At 40.5% G+C, this 18,217-nt stretch overlaps 1 protein-coding gene across 3 annotated transcripts in view; it reads right to left on the bottom strand.

Moving 5' to 3' along the window:
• Positions 1-643: 643 nt before the first annotated feature.
• The window catches only part of vps50 (VPS50 EARP/GARPII complex subunit), a 95,650-nt gene continuing 78,076 nt past the window's right edge, over positions 644-18,217 (bottom strand). For 2 of the 3 annotated variants that reach the window (XM_044052606.1, XM_044052607.1), the window contains 6 exons: positions 13,994-14,142; positions 10,563-10,659; positions 9,916-10,074; positions 7,096-7,217; positions 3,152-3,341; positions 644-2,143 (listed from right to left, as the gene is read on the bottom strand). In XM_044052606.1, the coding sequence (XP_043908541.1) occupies positions 2,024-2,143; positions 3,152-3,341; positions 7,096-7,217; positions 9,916-10,074; positions 10,563-10,659; positions 13,994-14,142 (837 nt within the window). In that variant the 3' untranslated portion in view covers positions 644-2,023. The other variant, XM_044052608.1, reaches the window with a different exon arrangement.

Genomic DNA, 18,217 nt, shown 5'->3' with positions numbered 1-18,217 from the left:
CATGCAAAGTACACAGTGTGAACAGTCTGTGCCAGCCATTGTTCTTAGTTAAATATGTATGAACAGGGGAGACAAGAATGAAGGCTGAGTGAATGCACATTAGCAGCGAGAGAGACAGCGTAGGTCAGTGATAGTGATTTCTGTGGACTTGGCTGATGAAATTTTGGCAGAGGATCAGACCCGCGGGAGCAGAGAGCCCCTGCACAGCCTTTTATCCGAGAGGGTCACAGGACTGCAACAGCACAGAAGATGGGGGGGTGGAGACACCTGAGCGTGTGAGAATCTGTAACATGAGACATAAAAGGATCTTTTAAAACACAATTCCATATCTAACCCACTGTAATGTCATAAGAAGTAACACTTACCAGCTTTTTACTGTCAACAAAACTTTTTGTTTTCAAAGTTATAATGAGCGCCTCACATTTCTGTGCGTTCAGTAGACTCCTCCTCCTTCACGGGGAGACCGAGGGCCTGCGACCACAGGAAGCCACATTCATTAGTTTGACAGCTTCCCACCGAGTTAGGCATCATTAGGACGGACAGCGACACTCCTGAACGCTAACACTTCACATTTGAAACAGCAAACTTGCTGCAGCGCTAAGATTCTAACTGTTTACACAAAGACATAGTGAAAGCTTCATGGTTCACTGTTAGCATGTTTATTCTGGCAGAATCATGTTTTTCCGATATTCTTCTAACACTGATTACTGATTTCCACTAGTGCACTGCATTTAGACAATGTTTAAATATTTGTAATTTGCCGATTAGATAGTGAGAGGTGATGAAAATGATCATATACATATCTAAAAGAAAGGAAAAAAGAAAGAAAGAAGTGAAACAAGAAATAATAAATACACATTGTTCACATTTACAGTATTTGTTTTGGAATAAGTTGCACACAAAATATACAGTACATGAAGCCGTATCAAAATGTTCTTTTTGTTTTTCTTCCTCCTGTGACATCGAACGTCAATCTGCGACGACTGGCAGGTGAAGACTAAGTTAAAGTCTAATCTGCTAGTTGACACCGGTCAACCACTAACTCATCATAAACCAGCGCCTGACTCTTCTAACCAGCTAAATGGCTAAAAATCACTGACATTTCAACGTGAAGCGCGAAGGCCCGAGGCTCACGTCGAGGAGAAGCACCTTCACAAAGACGGACTGACTTCAGGACAATAAAATAATACATGAAAGAGAGCAAATAAATACACACACGGCAAAAGATTTAATCTATAACTAAGGCAATTAATAATATTGTCAGGTCCATAATTATATTAGATTTATGTGATTCATTGATAACATAAAACATCCAGTCAGACATAACTAATACCCTCAATTATACAGTAAACCCCACAGGGCTGGATTCATTTAAAACTCATGAATGAAGTCAATAATAACCCAGATTTACTGTACTGTATCTTCTGCATTCAGATAGCAGAGGGGCACAATCAATAAAATATTCTCTTGAGCGACATTTAGCACAACGATTGACAACATTGCGCGACAATCTAATTTAGACACTCGTTGTTTTCATTTTTTTTTCTCGATGCAGGAGCTGTGAAAACCAAACAGAAGAAGACGGAACTCCACAAATGACCACGTGTTAATGCCTCACTTCACAATTACTACTCAGATTCTGATTTCTTTTTAAAAAAAGTGAATCTGGAAAACAAAAAGTCAGGATCTGTTGGTCTACGGTTCTAGAGAAAGATCAGAAACAACATGTTTGTTAAGTAATGAGGTGTTATGGTACATCTACGCAGAGAATAAATGCAGCATGCTTGAGTGTGAATTCAACAGGTGAACAGTATAAAGAGTTGTGACTAACATAGAACCTAAGAAATGGTCGTGTACACTACTGCACATGCTGTAGAGCTCACTGAGCGCACATCAACATCGATTAGTATGTTGTTGTTAAAAAAAAAAACTGAAGACATTCGACTCGGGGCTCCGCAGTGGGGAGTCCCTCTGTTGTTTCCGTGTGGTGTCAATGATACATTGGGATTTGCTATGCATCAGTCTATCGCTTGGGTCTGTCAATGTCATCGATGGCCGCCAGCAGTTTCTGTCGAGCTCTCTTGTTTATGTGTGAGCCCAGGCACACGTTGACCAAGTTGGCGAGCTGCTTCATGGAATACTCCTGTCAAAAACACACACGGAAACGTCAGTCAAAGCAAAGCAGAAGCTGCGTCAAGTGCATCTCGGTTGTTTATGCAGGGGATGTGTCCGGTGCTGAGCTGCTGTGGAGATTCTTTCATACACTCCAGATTAGGGATGGGAGTTGGTATCGGTCACTATTGGTATTGGTGCAATTCTTGCTTCAGCCAAAGCATTTTAGCTGACTGATGGATGGATGTTTGAGCTGTTTATTTCTTCATTTTGTTTTGGGAGAACGATATTTGTTACACAATTGGTGAATCGCGTCTTTGAAATGACTCAAGACTCGGACTAATATCGGTATTGGTAAATACTCAAGTTTGTGATATTGGTATCGGACACAAAAAAATGGTATCGTCCTATCCCTACTCCTGAGACTACATGCTGATGTGTCTGGGAGCAAGACACTGAACCCCAAGTTGCTCTTAATGTATGTGAACAATATGAAAGATAGATAATAGAATAATGCTGTGTGAATGCGTGAGTGAATAGGTGTGAACAGCTATATAGCAAAACTAGAAAAGCGCTATATAAGTATGCTGCGCTTCCACCGAGTGAAATGGTTTGGTTTGGTACAGTATGTCGTTTTTTTGCATTTCCGAAACGCAAGCCTGACTGAGGGCTTTACCGTTCCGTAACGTACCACGCTGTACCAAACTGAACTGTACCGTGATGGAAACTATAGGTTATACGGTCTATTCTCCCCTTTGCTGCGACGTGTGTGGGGAAAAATGTGCGAAATGTGCAGTCTTCATCAGTTCACATGTGAGATGAAATGAAAAGCAAGACGTTCCCCATTGCAGACACGACACACGCATGTAAGCAGTATGAACCTGGCTGTTTCACACGGGATATGTGAGTGGCGCCTTACGGCTGTTTGGCACGTCTTTCTTTTCATTTCACACGTGTTTACTAACGCGGAACCTGCCTCTGCCGTCTGGGACTTTTAGTGTAACAATCAATCTTCTAACGGCCTCTTTCACCGTCTCACCCTGTGATTCTTGATGAACTGCTCCATGTCGTTCTCCGTCAGGTAATAAGCCTTGATGTAGGTCTCCACAAACTCTTTATCGGGGATGGGCCGCAGGTCGGTCAGCTTCTCCAGCTTCATGAGGAACTGCTGGAAGTCCAGCTGCATCAGGGCCCGGCCCTCATTGCTACATTTCTTCACATTGGCGTAGCTGCAGAAGAGCACACAGCAGGGGGTTAGCATCTTTATGTGTCAGTGCACGACGACTAGGAAAGCAAGTCAGTTTTTCATTTTGATTCACGACTGTGAGGCGGGAGAATTCTCTTAAGCTCTGACCTGAGCTTTGCCGTCAAGTCACACGTCACCCTTTCTGACCCTGATTGCAAAATGAACTGAAAATGAAGCACTGAGCCGAAGATATTTCAATGTAATAATAACAATAACGTGAAAATAATGCAATAATGTCCTTGAGCAAGACATTGACTGAACAACTCCTGATGGTGCTGAGTCATCTGTGTGTGTGTGTGTGTATGTACACCTGTTTTTGTCACATCCTTATAACCTTTTCTGGTATTAACACTGACTTTTTCAGGACCAGGAGTTCTCATGGGGGCCAAAACCTGGTCCTAATAAGGCGTAATGTAAATAAGGCATCACGTAAATTACTACAGGTGAGTGTGTGTGTGACTAAAAGCCACATAAAAGCAGTCCATTTACCCATCTGTAGTTCACTCTGAATTACTGAATTCATTCAACGTCGTCTGTGTGCCGCGTTTGAGTTTGTCATACGTCAATGTTTATTAAAGTTTAGGAGGAAGTATAAATGCACGGGAGAATGCCAAACCTGTCAAAACGTTGTACTAATGGAAGCAGAAAGGGAACAGGTCACGAGTGGCTCCCATAACTAAATCTTTATTTTACAACACAGTAGAACGGACGAGATAGACTTTGCGGTTTATCTTGCTTGCCCCTGGTTCATACATTATGATAAAAATGTATTTTATTTTTCATTTGACATTTATAAAACTTGATTTGTAAATGAATATGAATATGTATGTCATATTTTTTTTGATAGCGAATTGGAAAAAAATGGTTTGAACATTTAATTTTTTTTGCACAACAGTCATTTTATATTACCGTTGTACCAATATTTCATTCATTTGTTCACTTATTGTGGACCCGATTCCAGGCTACGTGACTATTTGTGTAAAAATGCTGTGACAGATTGTCCAACAGAGCTGATTTTGATTGTGTTTATCGATCAAATATGTGTCAGAACATCAGTTTGATAAACGTAAATGCCTTTTATCCAATATTCAGTCAGGTTGTTCCACTGCTGTGTGTCTGTGTGTGTGTGTGTGTGTGTGTGTCGGTTGACTACTGGCATCTCCACTACATCACAGTCAGGTCTGCTCTCTGCACACTCTGTGTCTCACATTTCAAACTTTGTCTTTCTTCTGCTTCCATTTTGTGCCTCACTCTCGCTCTCCGTCTGTTCAGGCCTTGCCAGAGTTTGACACAGAGAGTGTCTGAGCTTTGCCTATTAATTCTCAGGCCGCCATATTGCCGTGTCTCTTAGAGGACACGAGCACTGGACACAGAAATTGCTACTGCAGCAACAGAGGTTTAATTTTGCCAAACACTGCAGTCGTTTTTAACCTTTTTTTTTCTCTCCCCATTGGAAGAGGTTAAAACTTTCTCTTATGTAGGGGAAGAAAAATACTCGTAAACAGTGCAGAGCTGTAAACTCATCCATCTTCCCCTGTGGGTGAAGACAAGCCTTCCACCTTTGCTTTATAAAGTTCAATGTCCAATGTTCTCCTTTTAACACACGGGAGAGAAATCAACCACATAAAAAAAAGCAAGTTTCTAACTGAAAGTGCTGCCAGCGTCACCTTTACAATGAGCAGCAGGAAGACTTTTGTGTCGGCATCAAGAGTTTCTTCTTCCCAATGAAGTGTGTGTAACCTCATGATAACCGTCAGCCTCTCACTATGTCACCATCCATCCAGCCTTTCTCAGTGCTGTTGTACACAGTCTGATGTCAGTCTGACAACCTACTTCACACGTTGACTTAACTGTGAGAAAGAAAACAGTGGGGGGTTTAATAGAAATGCTGAGGGGAGGGGAAAAACATGCTGTGATCTTCTGTCACCTATCCTCACCCATCTCTGTTGCTTATAAGGCAGAAAGTGGGAAGGTTGTGATACAGTGGGGCAGAAATGAACCTGGAAACCGGAGTCCTCAGGTTTCTTATGTGCTTTATGCAATTTCCATGATTCCTTCACCGTGCTTGATGCGTGCTTTGGAAAGACTTTTGCATTTTAAATTTATGGCGTGCAGATGTTCAAACTGTGGCCTAAACTGAAAAAATTAAAATGAAGGACGTAAAGAGTGAATAAAAAACCCTGTTTCTCTTTGGTCTGTGGGCTTTCTTACACATGGTAGACTTGGTCGATGGCGGGTTTTTAAATCTCTTTGATGACATAAATCACGTGTATTGTTTGGTATCTGTTCATGACACAAGCTTAGGGACTGTAACCTGAGAGTATAGTATTTGTAATCTGCCCCATGGCTCTTAAAACCACAATTTTACAGGTCTTCACTGCATTTAGGGCTCTTGTGAGCAATTCATGCATTTCTTTTGGGTACGTCCTTGTTCCCCTCAATGCAGTGTAATTGGGTATCAACTCCAATAACCTTCAGTGACTGCTGGGGTATCCTATATAAATATTTCATGCACAAAAGCTTACCCAAATGCTGACTTAAAAAAAAAAGTTCTCCATTCATGAATAAATGCATCTAAATACGTATGGCAACAGGTATAATTCCCACAGTTGAAGAATACATGGGTGGAAATAATAATTCAAACAACGTTTACAGTGCATCTGACCTTGAGGGCTTTCATTTATTAACAGCCAGCCTACATTATATGCGTGTATGTATAGATATAAAGACACACAGTGTTTCTTGTGTGTGAAAGCTTTGCAAAGAGCAGCCCACGTTTCGAGTACTCCAAGCAAGAATAACCCAGAGAAGTTAAGAGAGGTTCACCAGGTTCAGTTGCACTTACAGACCTGCAGTGAAACTTGTCTCAACCCCTGCAGCCCCATCATCTATAACTTTAACAGGTTTCTAAAGACTCTCACCGATATCAGACTATGATATACTATGTGAAAATCAGTGATCAGTGTATCACATTAATAAGGCACAGCATTGCCTTTATCACGCCTTTAATGGAAGAGTTTGAACATAAGAACAATATATAAAACATTTAGAAATGTGTAATATTATATACAGTATATATACACAAAATGACCGTCATATGTCATCGGAAACATGTTCAATTGAAATACTGGCTTCTGCTTTGGTTTGGTGTTCTGGTCTGTTGAGCCACCCCGCACTATCACGCAAGCTTGTAGCATTGGAAGTAGTATTGGAAATGCTGCTTGATACCACTCTCAAAAACTTCTCAACCAGAGGAGAATAAGAATGAGGATCATGTTTAAATATAGACTGTTGAAAGTCGAGAGAAAGTTGACAACAAACTTCAGCCAAGGTTAGCTAACACTCTACCTCCCCTTCTCTCTCTCTTTTACTTTTTCGGTGGATATTTGACGCATCTAATGTGACTACAGTTAGTTATTGTTGCTCTGCTGGTCTCAAGCTTTCACTTACGATCTCTGTTGGCTGCAGATGTGTGAAAATTAAGCAAATATTTAGGACAGTTATGTACGTGGATGTGAATAAGCACAGTGTGTACGTGTAGCATTTTAGTAGAGCTAAAGGTCACTGTTATTTTACATACACGTATATAACCTTTAAAAGGGGCAACATTTCACACACGCAGTTTTTAGCAATAATTTACACAGAAGGTGATCATTTTCTGGCCATGATTTCATAAGAGTGACGTCAGGCTGCACAGAAGCCCTTGAAGCTGAAGAGGTGTTTTATGACTCTCTTACCCCTCGACAAGCGTCCTGTTGGCCAGACGGATGCAGTGCTCCCACAAGACGTTGGACACAGGCAGCGGAATGCGCACATGTCTGGAAACATCACCCAGCCTCTTGTTGAATTGCTCAAACTCCTGAGTAGATGGAGGAGAAATCCAAAGTCAATTCACCCAAAAGAGAATTTGAACATTATGAAATGCAGGATGAAATAAACGATGCCGAAAATTTAGACAGACGGACATTTAGGGCATATTAGGTACATTTAACAAACACAAACCTGTGTGCGAGGCAGGGGATTTACTGTATGAACTACAGCCTCAGACACGGACAGAAAACAGAAAACACACAGTCATCTTCGGCTTCCCAAATGGAAGACATGACAAAATAAAAGTCTGAGCACCACAGGGTTCTTGGATAAGCCAAACTCCAGCTCTGCCAGTCTTAACTTGTAAAACCACACAGGGTTATAAATCAGCCTCATGCTGTGAAAAGCACTTTTCAGTTATTTACAGCCTGTGAAGAATAAACAGCATTAAGGGTTGCTGTTAATCTCTCTCTCTCTCTCTCTTTTTTTTTAATAAATAATAAATGGTGGCATAAGTAAATCAGATCAATGAAAGATATATTTTTCCTTCAGGATAAGAAGGCTACAGCAGTCTGGGTCAGGACTGACTGAGCTTTTTCTTTTATGATTCTGTGGTCTGGACTGAGGGAAACAAAACATCCCAAAGTGCTGAAAAGACGAAAGCAGGAAGTATGAATCTACCATGGCCTGAAACAGGCATTAACAAATTATTTGTGAGCTGGTGAATGCTTTTCTCTGGTTTGGAGACACTCCAAATGGACTCACATGTTTGAGTTTTTGACGTGAATGAAACCATTTACATATTAGTCCTGCTTTTCCACTTACCATTCCCTCCGAAAGGTTTAATTATGGATTAACGTACAATTCATGATCTGATTTGCCGCTGTATATCAGGAAGAAACTGCAGAACATAAGGACTGTAGTCGTTAATGTGATGGATGTGTCCCAGGTAGGGTGTCTGATTTTCCCGCACGCACCGACAAGCGTACACCTGATGCCTTGCGTCATATTTGATGAAAGTGAACCTGAATTTTAAGGCATATGTGCCCATTAATTTTGCATCTAGGAATGATGGGTTATTCATTCACAAACAACCATCCTGAACAGCAGACTTGATATTTTGTCAATGAAGTCTGCGGCTGCTGCATTTGCTGCCACTTTATATGCAAATCATTGCCATTGTTGAGTACCAGTGATCAACCTGAATTCATGAATAAAATATTCTCCTTTGTGCTGTACAACAAAATGTAGCACACCCTTTTCAATCAGTGTACACAGCGCCTTCCACATGTACTGTGGGTGTCTGACAAGTTGGCAGAGAAGCCTATTAGCGCTCGATGGGGAATGTACATGCTAGCCCTGACACACGGCGTGTCAGTCCATGTGCTGGATCACTTTGACACCATACAAATTTAAAGCAGCCACTGAGACAGACATTTGCTTTCAGGTAATTTTTGCTCAGAACCAAATTAGGTGAGAAAGATCCATGAGCCATTCAAAGCCATTTAGCTGGTGACTTTCAACTCTGAATATCTTAATTAATTAATTTTAAAGGGATTTTAGCAAAATCTCCGATTTCATAAAAAAAAAAGAAAAAGATTTCTAAGCCAAGCTGGTGCACATTGTAAATAAGCATTTGTTTTTCAGTTTGGTGCCAGTCTGTTAAGGATTTCACACCACAGTGAGCCCTTCAGACCTTTTTAGTCTGCGAGTGTAAGGGCCTGGGAAACCCAGGCCAAGTGTCCTTCTACACCATGCAGCATTTATGAAGGGATAAGTAGTCAGTATGCATAAAGACATTTCCAATTCTTAAAAAGAACTTCAGGGACAGGTGAGCTCAAACATCTTTAAACAATGCTAAAACTTGCGGGGAGCACTAAACTATTCACCCCATCCCAAATAATTGATATTAAAAGTCTGTGAATAAATTCCTACTTGTGAGAACCAACCAGGAACTAAAGAGTTGGAATTTAAACACTATACATAGTCGAAATTCACTGTCAATGTATGCTGAAGTAAAGCCAGTCACTTCAACAAAAACCTGGGTGCTGTGAATCCCAGTGAGAGCGGCTCCAAACAAACACAACCAGAAACACAACTAAAGTAAAGTTCCCCTGTGTAATGGGAACAGAAACAACCAAAACAAACCGGCTAGCAGCCATGCTGTGTGGTAAAATGGATGTGTCTCCGCGAGTTAGTGCTCAATTCATGGAGCATTTGCAAAACAAACACTGCAGTCATTAAATATTTGTTTTGAAAACTTAGCGAGGCCATTCTTAGCTGCCCTTCACTGTGGCTAGCACCTAGTTAACATGACAAGCATTGTATAAGAAGAAGGTGTAGCCAAGATGTCTCTTGTTTAACAGCCCTGTGGTGGGCAAGTGAAATTCCCTAGAACTTTAAAAAGTCAGCGTGTAAGATTTAGGAGGGTTTGCATAAGTGTAAAATTGCTTTTAAATGATAATACTTCGGTTTTTGGCCTTAGAATAAGTCTTTTATATGTACTTTAGAGAAGACCACCGTAGCTCTCCGATATGCTTGGAAAAGGGAGGGGTGAGTGGAGGAGTCTGCCCTTTGTTGCAATCTGTAGTCTCACTATTAGATGTCAGTAATTCCTACACACTGGACCTTTAAAAAGTGTTCTGTTCCCGTAAAAAAAAAAAAAAATCTTCTTGTGTCTATTTACTGCACCAACCCGCAGTAATATATTACATTAGCAGTCATCGGAATTTCAAATGAAAGGTTACCTTTAAAAGGACGTCCACATACACATTGTGCTGTGACATTATCTCCCTGATGTCCCATTTCACTCCAGCCATCATGAGTAACATTTGCTCGTAGTCGATGGCTTTGGCGGCCACTATCCAGTATATGGGTTTCCGCAGTTCACTGGCTGTAGAAACCGTCTGAGGGTAGAAAAACAAGGGCCGAGCCCATGTTGTCATTGTGTCTCTGAACATGATGTAAGCAGGAAACGGGGGCAGACATGAAGTCAAAAGTCCCTTCAGAGAGACGTGTTTTCCTGACACATTTCCAAGCAGAAAAATCACAAGACATGACATTCATTTGATGTTAGCGGGAAAACAGCCATCGCTGTACACTTGCACATTTCAAATGTCAAATGAACCTGAGCAACATACAACTTCTTGTTTGCTCAGAGTACAGGGGGTGTACGCCGGGCTGCAGTGCTACTGTACATATTGATTTCTGTTGAGGGAGAAATCAAGGACAACTCAAAGGCATTATCAAGTGAACGAGAGATACTATATATTATTTACTGTATGAATTGAATTAATAACTGACGGTTTTTTTTATCTTAACGTCCCATTTAGCAGTCCTACAATAACCATTTAACCATTACATTTTAGGTGGAAGTGTGCAATGTCTACAATACCTGAGAATAAAACTGTTGCAGGAAAGGCTTCTTGGCTGCAGGCATCATTGTGTCTAGGTGGGACTGGAGGGACTCAAACTGTTCTGCCAAAAACACACTGTGAAGAAAACAAAGTTGTCAGAAACAGATAAAGCTCGGCACAGCAGAGGCATCATAATGTGTTGAAGAATGTTTGTAACATAAAAGAAGACAAATGCTCTCCTGATGTTTCTTTTTTCTTTCTTTTTTTTCCAGGAGCGATACAACTCCTACGAGTTATGTCTGACAGAATCCTGGTTTGAGGAGAGTTTGTTTTCGAGGGCTGCGACTAACAGTTTCTCTCATAATCAGTTAAACTACAGAAATAATTATCTTGATTGATCGAATAGTTGTTTGTTCCATAAAATGTAATTAAATGCTGAAAATGTTGATGTTTCTCACACCTCAAATGATGAGATTCTCAAATGTCTTGTTTGAGTACTTAAGTGTTCATAAAAACACTAACAATAATAATAATAATAATAATAACAATGCAATGATCAATTATCAATTATCAAAGTAATAACAATTAATTTAGTAATGGATTCATTGTTGCAGCCCTAGACGTTCCAGTGTAGTTGTGCTGGAGCTCGATCTCACTGATGTAGGGTGTCGGGACCCGTCGTCCACAAAAATCAATTCTTTGTACGATGCAATGTGTCTGTCTAGGATGGATCTGGGATGCCTTACAACTACCTGACAAACTCTGGCATGTTTTCTTTCTTACAACTTGTTTCATCGCGTGAGTGATGTTGACCAATGAGATCACAAAAGGCTCTGCATGTGCAGAAGGAACAAACAGGCAAAATGGCGAAGAGCAGGAGGGCTGATGAAACACGAGGATTGATGAAATTACTGCCAGATAGAACTAGGATACAGGAGCTGTGGAAAAAGCATCCCGTGTCATCGAGGGAATATCGAACCCCCCCAGAATCCTTAAAACCGACAAAGCTTCATTCTGAACTATCGCAACAGCACAAATTACAGAAACCCAAGGTATTTTTTTCTGTTAAAATTCCGATACTAAATCCGGCATTCATGTTCACAAATGTCCATCTCCACTGATGCTCACTTCACTTGCCCCAAGTGTTTTCTGTAAACTGCAAATGCTGCAGTGTTCTTGAAACGTTCTTTCAGTATAATGATTTGTCCTTTTATGTCCTTTTCACACAGCTATGTTGTTCACTGCAGACACAGACGTCTATTTCCGCAAAGTACCGCGCGTGTCAAACAAATAAAGCAGTAGTAAAGCAGTAATGATATTGAGATTCCAATTATGCTTGAAAAATACTGAGACCGAGCGAAAGCAGCGAAGACACAAAATACAGGGAGAGAGAAAAAAATCAATAAGGACAGACCTAATAGCCCAGTTCCTCTGTGAGTCCAGTCCCGACTAAATAAAGACCTCCCAACTCAGGCTGAATGATGTCTCTGACAGGCTACCGTACACTTAATGAAAACTGAGGAAGCAGATTTGAGCGGGCTGAAGTTCACTGCTGAGTTTAACAAGGATGAGTGCTTCAGCAACGGCGCGCCTCACAGAGTAATCTCTTTCCTAGTCAAATGCAGCATGTATGATGGGACAGTCCAATCTGGGGGGGGAGGGGGGGGGCACCAGTTAAGATAAACAACATTTGTCAATTTATCAATATTTGAGAGTGAAAATCTAATCATGAGTTATGAGTCCAGAGTACATACCATTCATTTTTCTTGGGACCAATTAATTAGTTATTTTCCCATCTAGCAGCCATGTTCAAACCACAAATGGACATGTGCAGTACGTACACTCGTATTAAAATGAGTTGTTGTCTATTATAGTGTTATTCAGAGGGTGTTGAACAACTTGAACTAAGGTAATTTACACCCAGAACCCACCTAAGTCCAGCACAGTGTCCCTTTCTGCTGTGTTACACATTTGGACCTCATTTATTCCATCTGCTTTTACACCATGTGTTGAATTCATACGTAATGTATAGAGCCCTTAATCTGAAAAGCACTATACTGTATAAACACAGCCAGCCCCAACGACTAAGCCCTGTGCACCGCTGTTCCTTTCACGGAACAGAGAAAATCACATTAAGGTTAGCGGGCACAAATTGTGTTAACATCAGCAACACATTGCAGTTCAGAGGAAAAACGCAGGCCCTGCAGTTCACACTTATCTGATCACACACGTGTGGATACTGCACTTGAACAACAGCTGGAAGGACAACCATCAGACTGGACTAATCTTTGATTTTTGCTCTGGGCTCAGTTCTTTCTTTTCAAGTTGATGCTTGAAATGGCACCTGCTGGAGGTTCTCACAAAACACGTCAAGATTATCTGGCCCATTTTTTTTTTTAATGATACTGTTACTGACACACAAACGTTCATGCAGTTCTGCCGTCAATAAAGTCAGTGTCCTGTCTGCAAAGAGCAACGCCGTACCTGCTGGACTTAAGCTCTTTGATTTTCTGTATTTTTTTTGGTTGTTTGTTTGTTTGTTTTTTTTAAACAAACAAATAATGCTGTGTGACATGCTGCAAGCCTATTCACCATTTTTACACCTGGTTTACAGACTTACAGACTGCGGTACTACTATATACCGCAGACCTCTCAGGATCCGAGAGTTTTGTCAGCACTCATGACAGTTGAACCTAATTAATTAATCAGGGGGCTTCTGTGCACCGTGCAGTTGTGCTAGTCAAGAAAAAAAAAAGCGAGACTTATTATAAGAGATCATTCCAAATTCACATTTTTAGGAAGAACGCTATGAATTCTCTTTGAAGATGATAAAATAAGCCATTGCAGCTACCCTATTACTTCAATAACGTTTTCATTCACTCATTTTCTACCGCTTTATCCTCCATATGCTGGAGCCAATGCCAGCTGACTGAAGGTGAAAGGCAGAGTACACACCGGACAGGTTGCCAGTCCATCGCAGGGCCAACATACGGAGACAAAACAACCGTTCACTTTCACACTCTTCACGTTCAATTAACCTCTACATGGTTTTGGACTATGTGAGCCTAAAGAGAATCCACATGCACACAGGGACATGCAACACCTCACAAAGAAAGGCCACTGGTTGAACATCGGTGATCCAAACCGGTGACCTTCTTGCTGTGAGGCCTTGTTAATTCATGAAGCTTTATTGATGTGAATGATGAATGCAGTGTGACACACCCACAGCAGATATAGCATACCTTTGATGGAGAAGCTACAAGACTGACTGCTGAAATGATGATCACCTTAAAGAATCAGAATCTTAATTTGATTAGAGGAAACACTTGTAGAGTGTTGAAGAACTTGAAGAACTTCATTACACAGTATGCGTGACACAGGCCGGAAGTAAACAACGCTGACATGAAACAAGCACTGCCTTCATTCTCTTCGCAACCGCTGTTGTATTACTGAAGTGCAGAGTACTTACAGAGACTCAGTGGCCACCACTCTCTGAGCTAACCCATAAAGAGTTCCACTGTTAGTGAGGACCACCAGCTGGCTGAGATGTGGGCTGGGCACCTTCTCCTTCCTGTCCTCCGCTGGGCCGTGGACACCTGCGTTCTCCCCCAGTGCTTCCTGGGACACACACACAAGAGGTACATGGTAAAGTTAGCAAGAAAAACCATATATGTACATATTAGACCCAGTTAACATGTAGGGACATGGTGAGGTTTTGCAAATTAATGTTCACAGACGTCAACTACAACCAGGCTCATATTGGACGATACCAGTTCTCAATCACACTGGTGTCCACTGTCCATTATGTGCTCTATTTTATCATCCATTCCACTGAATAGATACCTAACTGACAACATGAGCTATTGAAGAAGACCTAAAACAAGTGACTGAGACCATTAACTCCTGTGGAAAATGTTTACTGATATTGACTACCACAGACTTCCATTTAAACGAAGTTCAAACCAGTTATTTTTGCAACTTCTGCATTGGCTTCTTGTTGAAAACCAGAGGACTACGTCCACCTACTGTATGGTCTATATTCAATACCTTGAGTGTTAATAACAGTGTGGTTGTCTTACAGTCCCCACTGCTGTTAATACAACAAAAAACCTTTCACTTGCAATACAGAGACAAAATGTAGATGCACGGTGTGCTGATGATGGACAGCGAATTCTGCTGACCAAACTGGCTGACTTCCAGAATTAATTTTCCTTTTGATATATTCAACTACGCTCCTTCATCCAGCAAAGCTTTTATCCCTTCATTACAAAAACAATTGAAAAAGAAAAAGACAGCCTTCAGCCTAAATCCCTTTCACAACCACAGGGAACTGTATCTGCATACAAAGCACATACGATTCCATACAGTAGGGTATTTCCTATGAAGCATGTGTGGATGATATGATGCATCACACTGGCACAGAAAGCTCTGCACTATGCAGCTGCAAAGGCCCCTAAATGCAGCCTCTGGCAGATCAATAGCAATGCCGCGAGGTAATGATTGGTGCTTTTTATGCTGAAGCAAATCATCCACTTACAAACCCAACTTCGCCCACATTGTTTCTTCAATGTAACCATTTTAGATGAAGTAAGCACTTAAAAACAAATGGCTACACACACACACCAAGGTCTTATTCATCCAAATGAAGTGACAGTAAGAATTCATAAATCCTCAAAGCTTTTGTCACAACAGGTTCAACAAGTCACTGCGTCATCAACACTCCAAACCAGAAAAAGTTAGTTTGTGGGACAATACAAAACAGTTGTAAGTTAGGCCGAGACGCACATACACACTTATAAGATAACATCTTACTTTCCTCCAGCAACCATCTATTCACTAAAATGAGGTATATAATCAGCCCAGAGAGCAGAACAAAAAAAAGAATCACAGTATGCAACCCTTTGGACAATTTATGGTTCAGACCTGATGGAACGACACCGTCGGCTCCATTCTGAAAAGTGCAACCTTTATCAAACCTCGAACGTATCTTGCTGCGTTCAGTCAAACCTTCAGCGCTGTTGAACCCATTAACAGTCTCAAATAAAAGCATATCCCTTTCACAAGATTAACATTTGAATGATATAACCGTGTACAGCGGTAATGGATTTTCTACAGATGGCGCAATATATCTCACCCAAGAGAAACTCTGTGTTAATTTATTACTCGACACGGCAGAAACATTTATAAAATAAGACATTTAATGTAATGAAACAGTCCCTTTTCACAGTAACATTGAACATCACAATTTTAAAATAAAATAAATGATGAACAATTAACTCAGAACATGACAAGGACATTTTTTTTTTAAAAATTCAAACACGTCTCATACCCAACCACCACGTAAAAGAAGAGGACAGAAATCATGCCCTACACTTTTTTTTTTTAATCCACTGCAGACTTTCTCTTTCTTGTTGGGAAGAGGCTACAGAGCGTTCACAGCAGATGCTGTGCTTCGGCACTGTTGCCATCACACCTTGAACTGCGTGCAGATGAACTTACTGAAAGCACAGTTATTCTTAACTCGGGCCAAAGGGGAATAGAAGTGTGGCAACAAATTGCAAATGAACTCTGTTTCGTCAGCCTGTTCAATTAATCACAGAACTTGTCTGTGATTTTTTTTAGGATTCAAATTACGCAGTCACGCACTGAGCTTCTGTGATGCAAAACCTCTTGAAAAACTGTTACGGTTGTGATTGTTAGAAAGAAACACAATGCATTCTTGTTAACTGTTAGCAGCCATGCCCCAACTGTCTTAGGGCAGAGAATGTCGCTGAATATTACATGATTTAAAACCTCGTTTTTAAACACTACTTACTAACACATTTTCCTGTGTGGTGACAAAGTCAGAAGTGATATTTTCTATCACTTTACAGGGACGTTAAAACCTAACTATTGGTTTCGCGAAGCCATAACTCATCTCTCGGAGCTGTAAAATGGCTCGCATGACTTGTTGATCTCCTCCTGCGGAGAACACTGTGTTTGCAGAGGTAATAAAACATGTGCCCAGGAGATTTTCATCTGTACACCAGCCTCTGAGCTCATCGCAACATGCACAGTTATACTGGGTGATTTCCTTGAAAGTAGGGCTGGGTATTGCTACTGATTTAATGTTGCAAATTGTAAATAATTTGAATCTCTCTCATCTGGCAATGATAAAATTTACCCCAGAGTATATACATGAATGCACTTTTTATTTAATAAACTCTAAAGTAAAGGCCTGTACATACTCCACAAAAACAAAGGGCTGCAAGAAAAGAATGATGTCATTCTCTATGAGGACTTCCCACTTAATCCAGCCCTTAAAAAAAAACATCGAGTTCAAAATATACAGCCTAGAAGTGCACCAGACAGTTTGATGTAATTAACTGTGCAGCAGAGGGTGCTGTGAGTGCAGCTCTCCCTGCCCTCTTTGCTCATGAGAAGACGACAACAGTGGTGTTAAGGTGTTTTGCAGTGATATTGTAGAACAGGAATAAACTACTGTTTGAACTCTGAACGGACAATCACAACAATAAGCATCTGCTCCACCATAAATGGCAGTAACAAAAAAAATGAAATGACATATATTAAAACAGGAGTTAAAGAGGATATTAGGAATCAATATTGTACCTTACTCATGAAGATCATAGGTAACGTTTGAAAATTTCATAATAGGAAACAACCACCAAGAAAATGCCTCATGTGGCCAACATGGTTACTCAGTATCTTTGCTTTCTAACACTATTACACTGTGTTCGTTTTACATTCGGCCGCATTACACTAAGTTCTATCATTGGGTTGCTATATGAAAGTCATCCGATCGTGGCTCTCCTCTAAATGAATCAAATCAATTCTGCTCCAGCTTCATTAGTTTGATGTTGCAGCAAAGTCTGGTTGGGTCTATTTTTATTCACTCCACAGGAGGCGTGACCTTTCATTGACTGTGCCCCTGCAGCGTCAACACTCCATGAAGAAAAAAAAAAAAAAAGGGACTTCTAAAAGACTGTTGGGAGAAACGTCATGATGAATTTTTTAGCTGAATATGTCCACAGAAATCTTTAGGTAAGAGCCGACAAATAACATCCATGACATTCAAAAATGTGTATGCCTATTTTTTATAATTCTAAGGCAAAAAAAAAACAAAAAACTTTGACCACAAAAAGCGACCTCAAATGAGTGTTTCATTTCTTTGCCTGTTTGGGGGTGACATGCACAGTAAAAATGATTCTGCATCAGCCCTGAGTGCCAACTTCATGTTTATTAGTTTATTAGATGCTTGAGCTGCCGCCATTGTATCCCAACAATGGCGAACATGATTTGATGGAATGAAATTAGCATAATTTCACAGCAGTGTTGCCCTTTGGTGCGCCTGAATATTTTAGTGATGTTTTGCTGATTAAACAGACAAATCATATTTGATTCTTTGGAAGATGCATGTTAATATAAAGGATGCAAATTCCAATAATTGTGCCTGCTTTAATCGGCAGAGACATGCAACGAGGATGAGATTAGGAATCTTATTCCTTCTTGTAGATTAATTGCAGCAAATTAGACATTAAATTTATCTGCGTCCTGGTCCTGCAGCAATGATGACTTCATCAGTGCAACACTGGGTAAAAAATTAATACAAAGTTAAAATATACATACAAAATTAAAATATATGTAGTCAATTGACTAAATTGTACTTTACTTTTCCATAGTTTACTGATTAAGA

Source organism: Solea senegalensis, linkage group LG20 (assembly GCF_019176455.1).
Source record: "Solea senegalensis isolate Sse05_10M linkage group LG20, IFAPA_SoseM_1, whole genome shotgun sequence".
Taxonomy (NCBI): Eukaryota; Metazoa; Chordata; class Actinopteri; order Pleuronectiformes; family Soleidae; genus Solea; species Solea senegalensis.
Note: the sequence above shows the minus strand (reverse complement) of the source record. Positions and strands in the feature narration are given on the sequence as shown.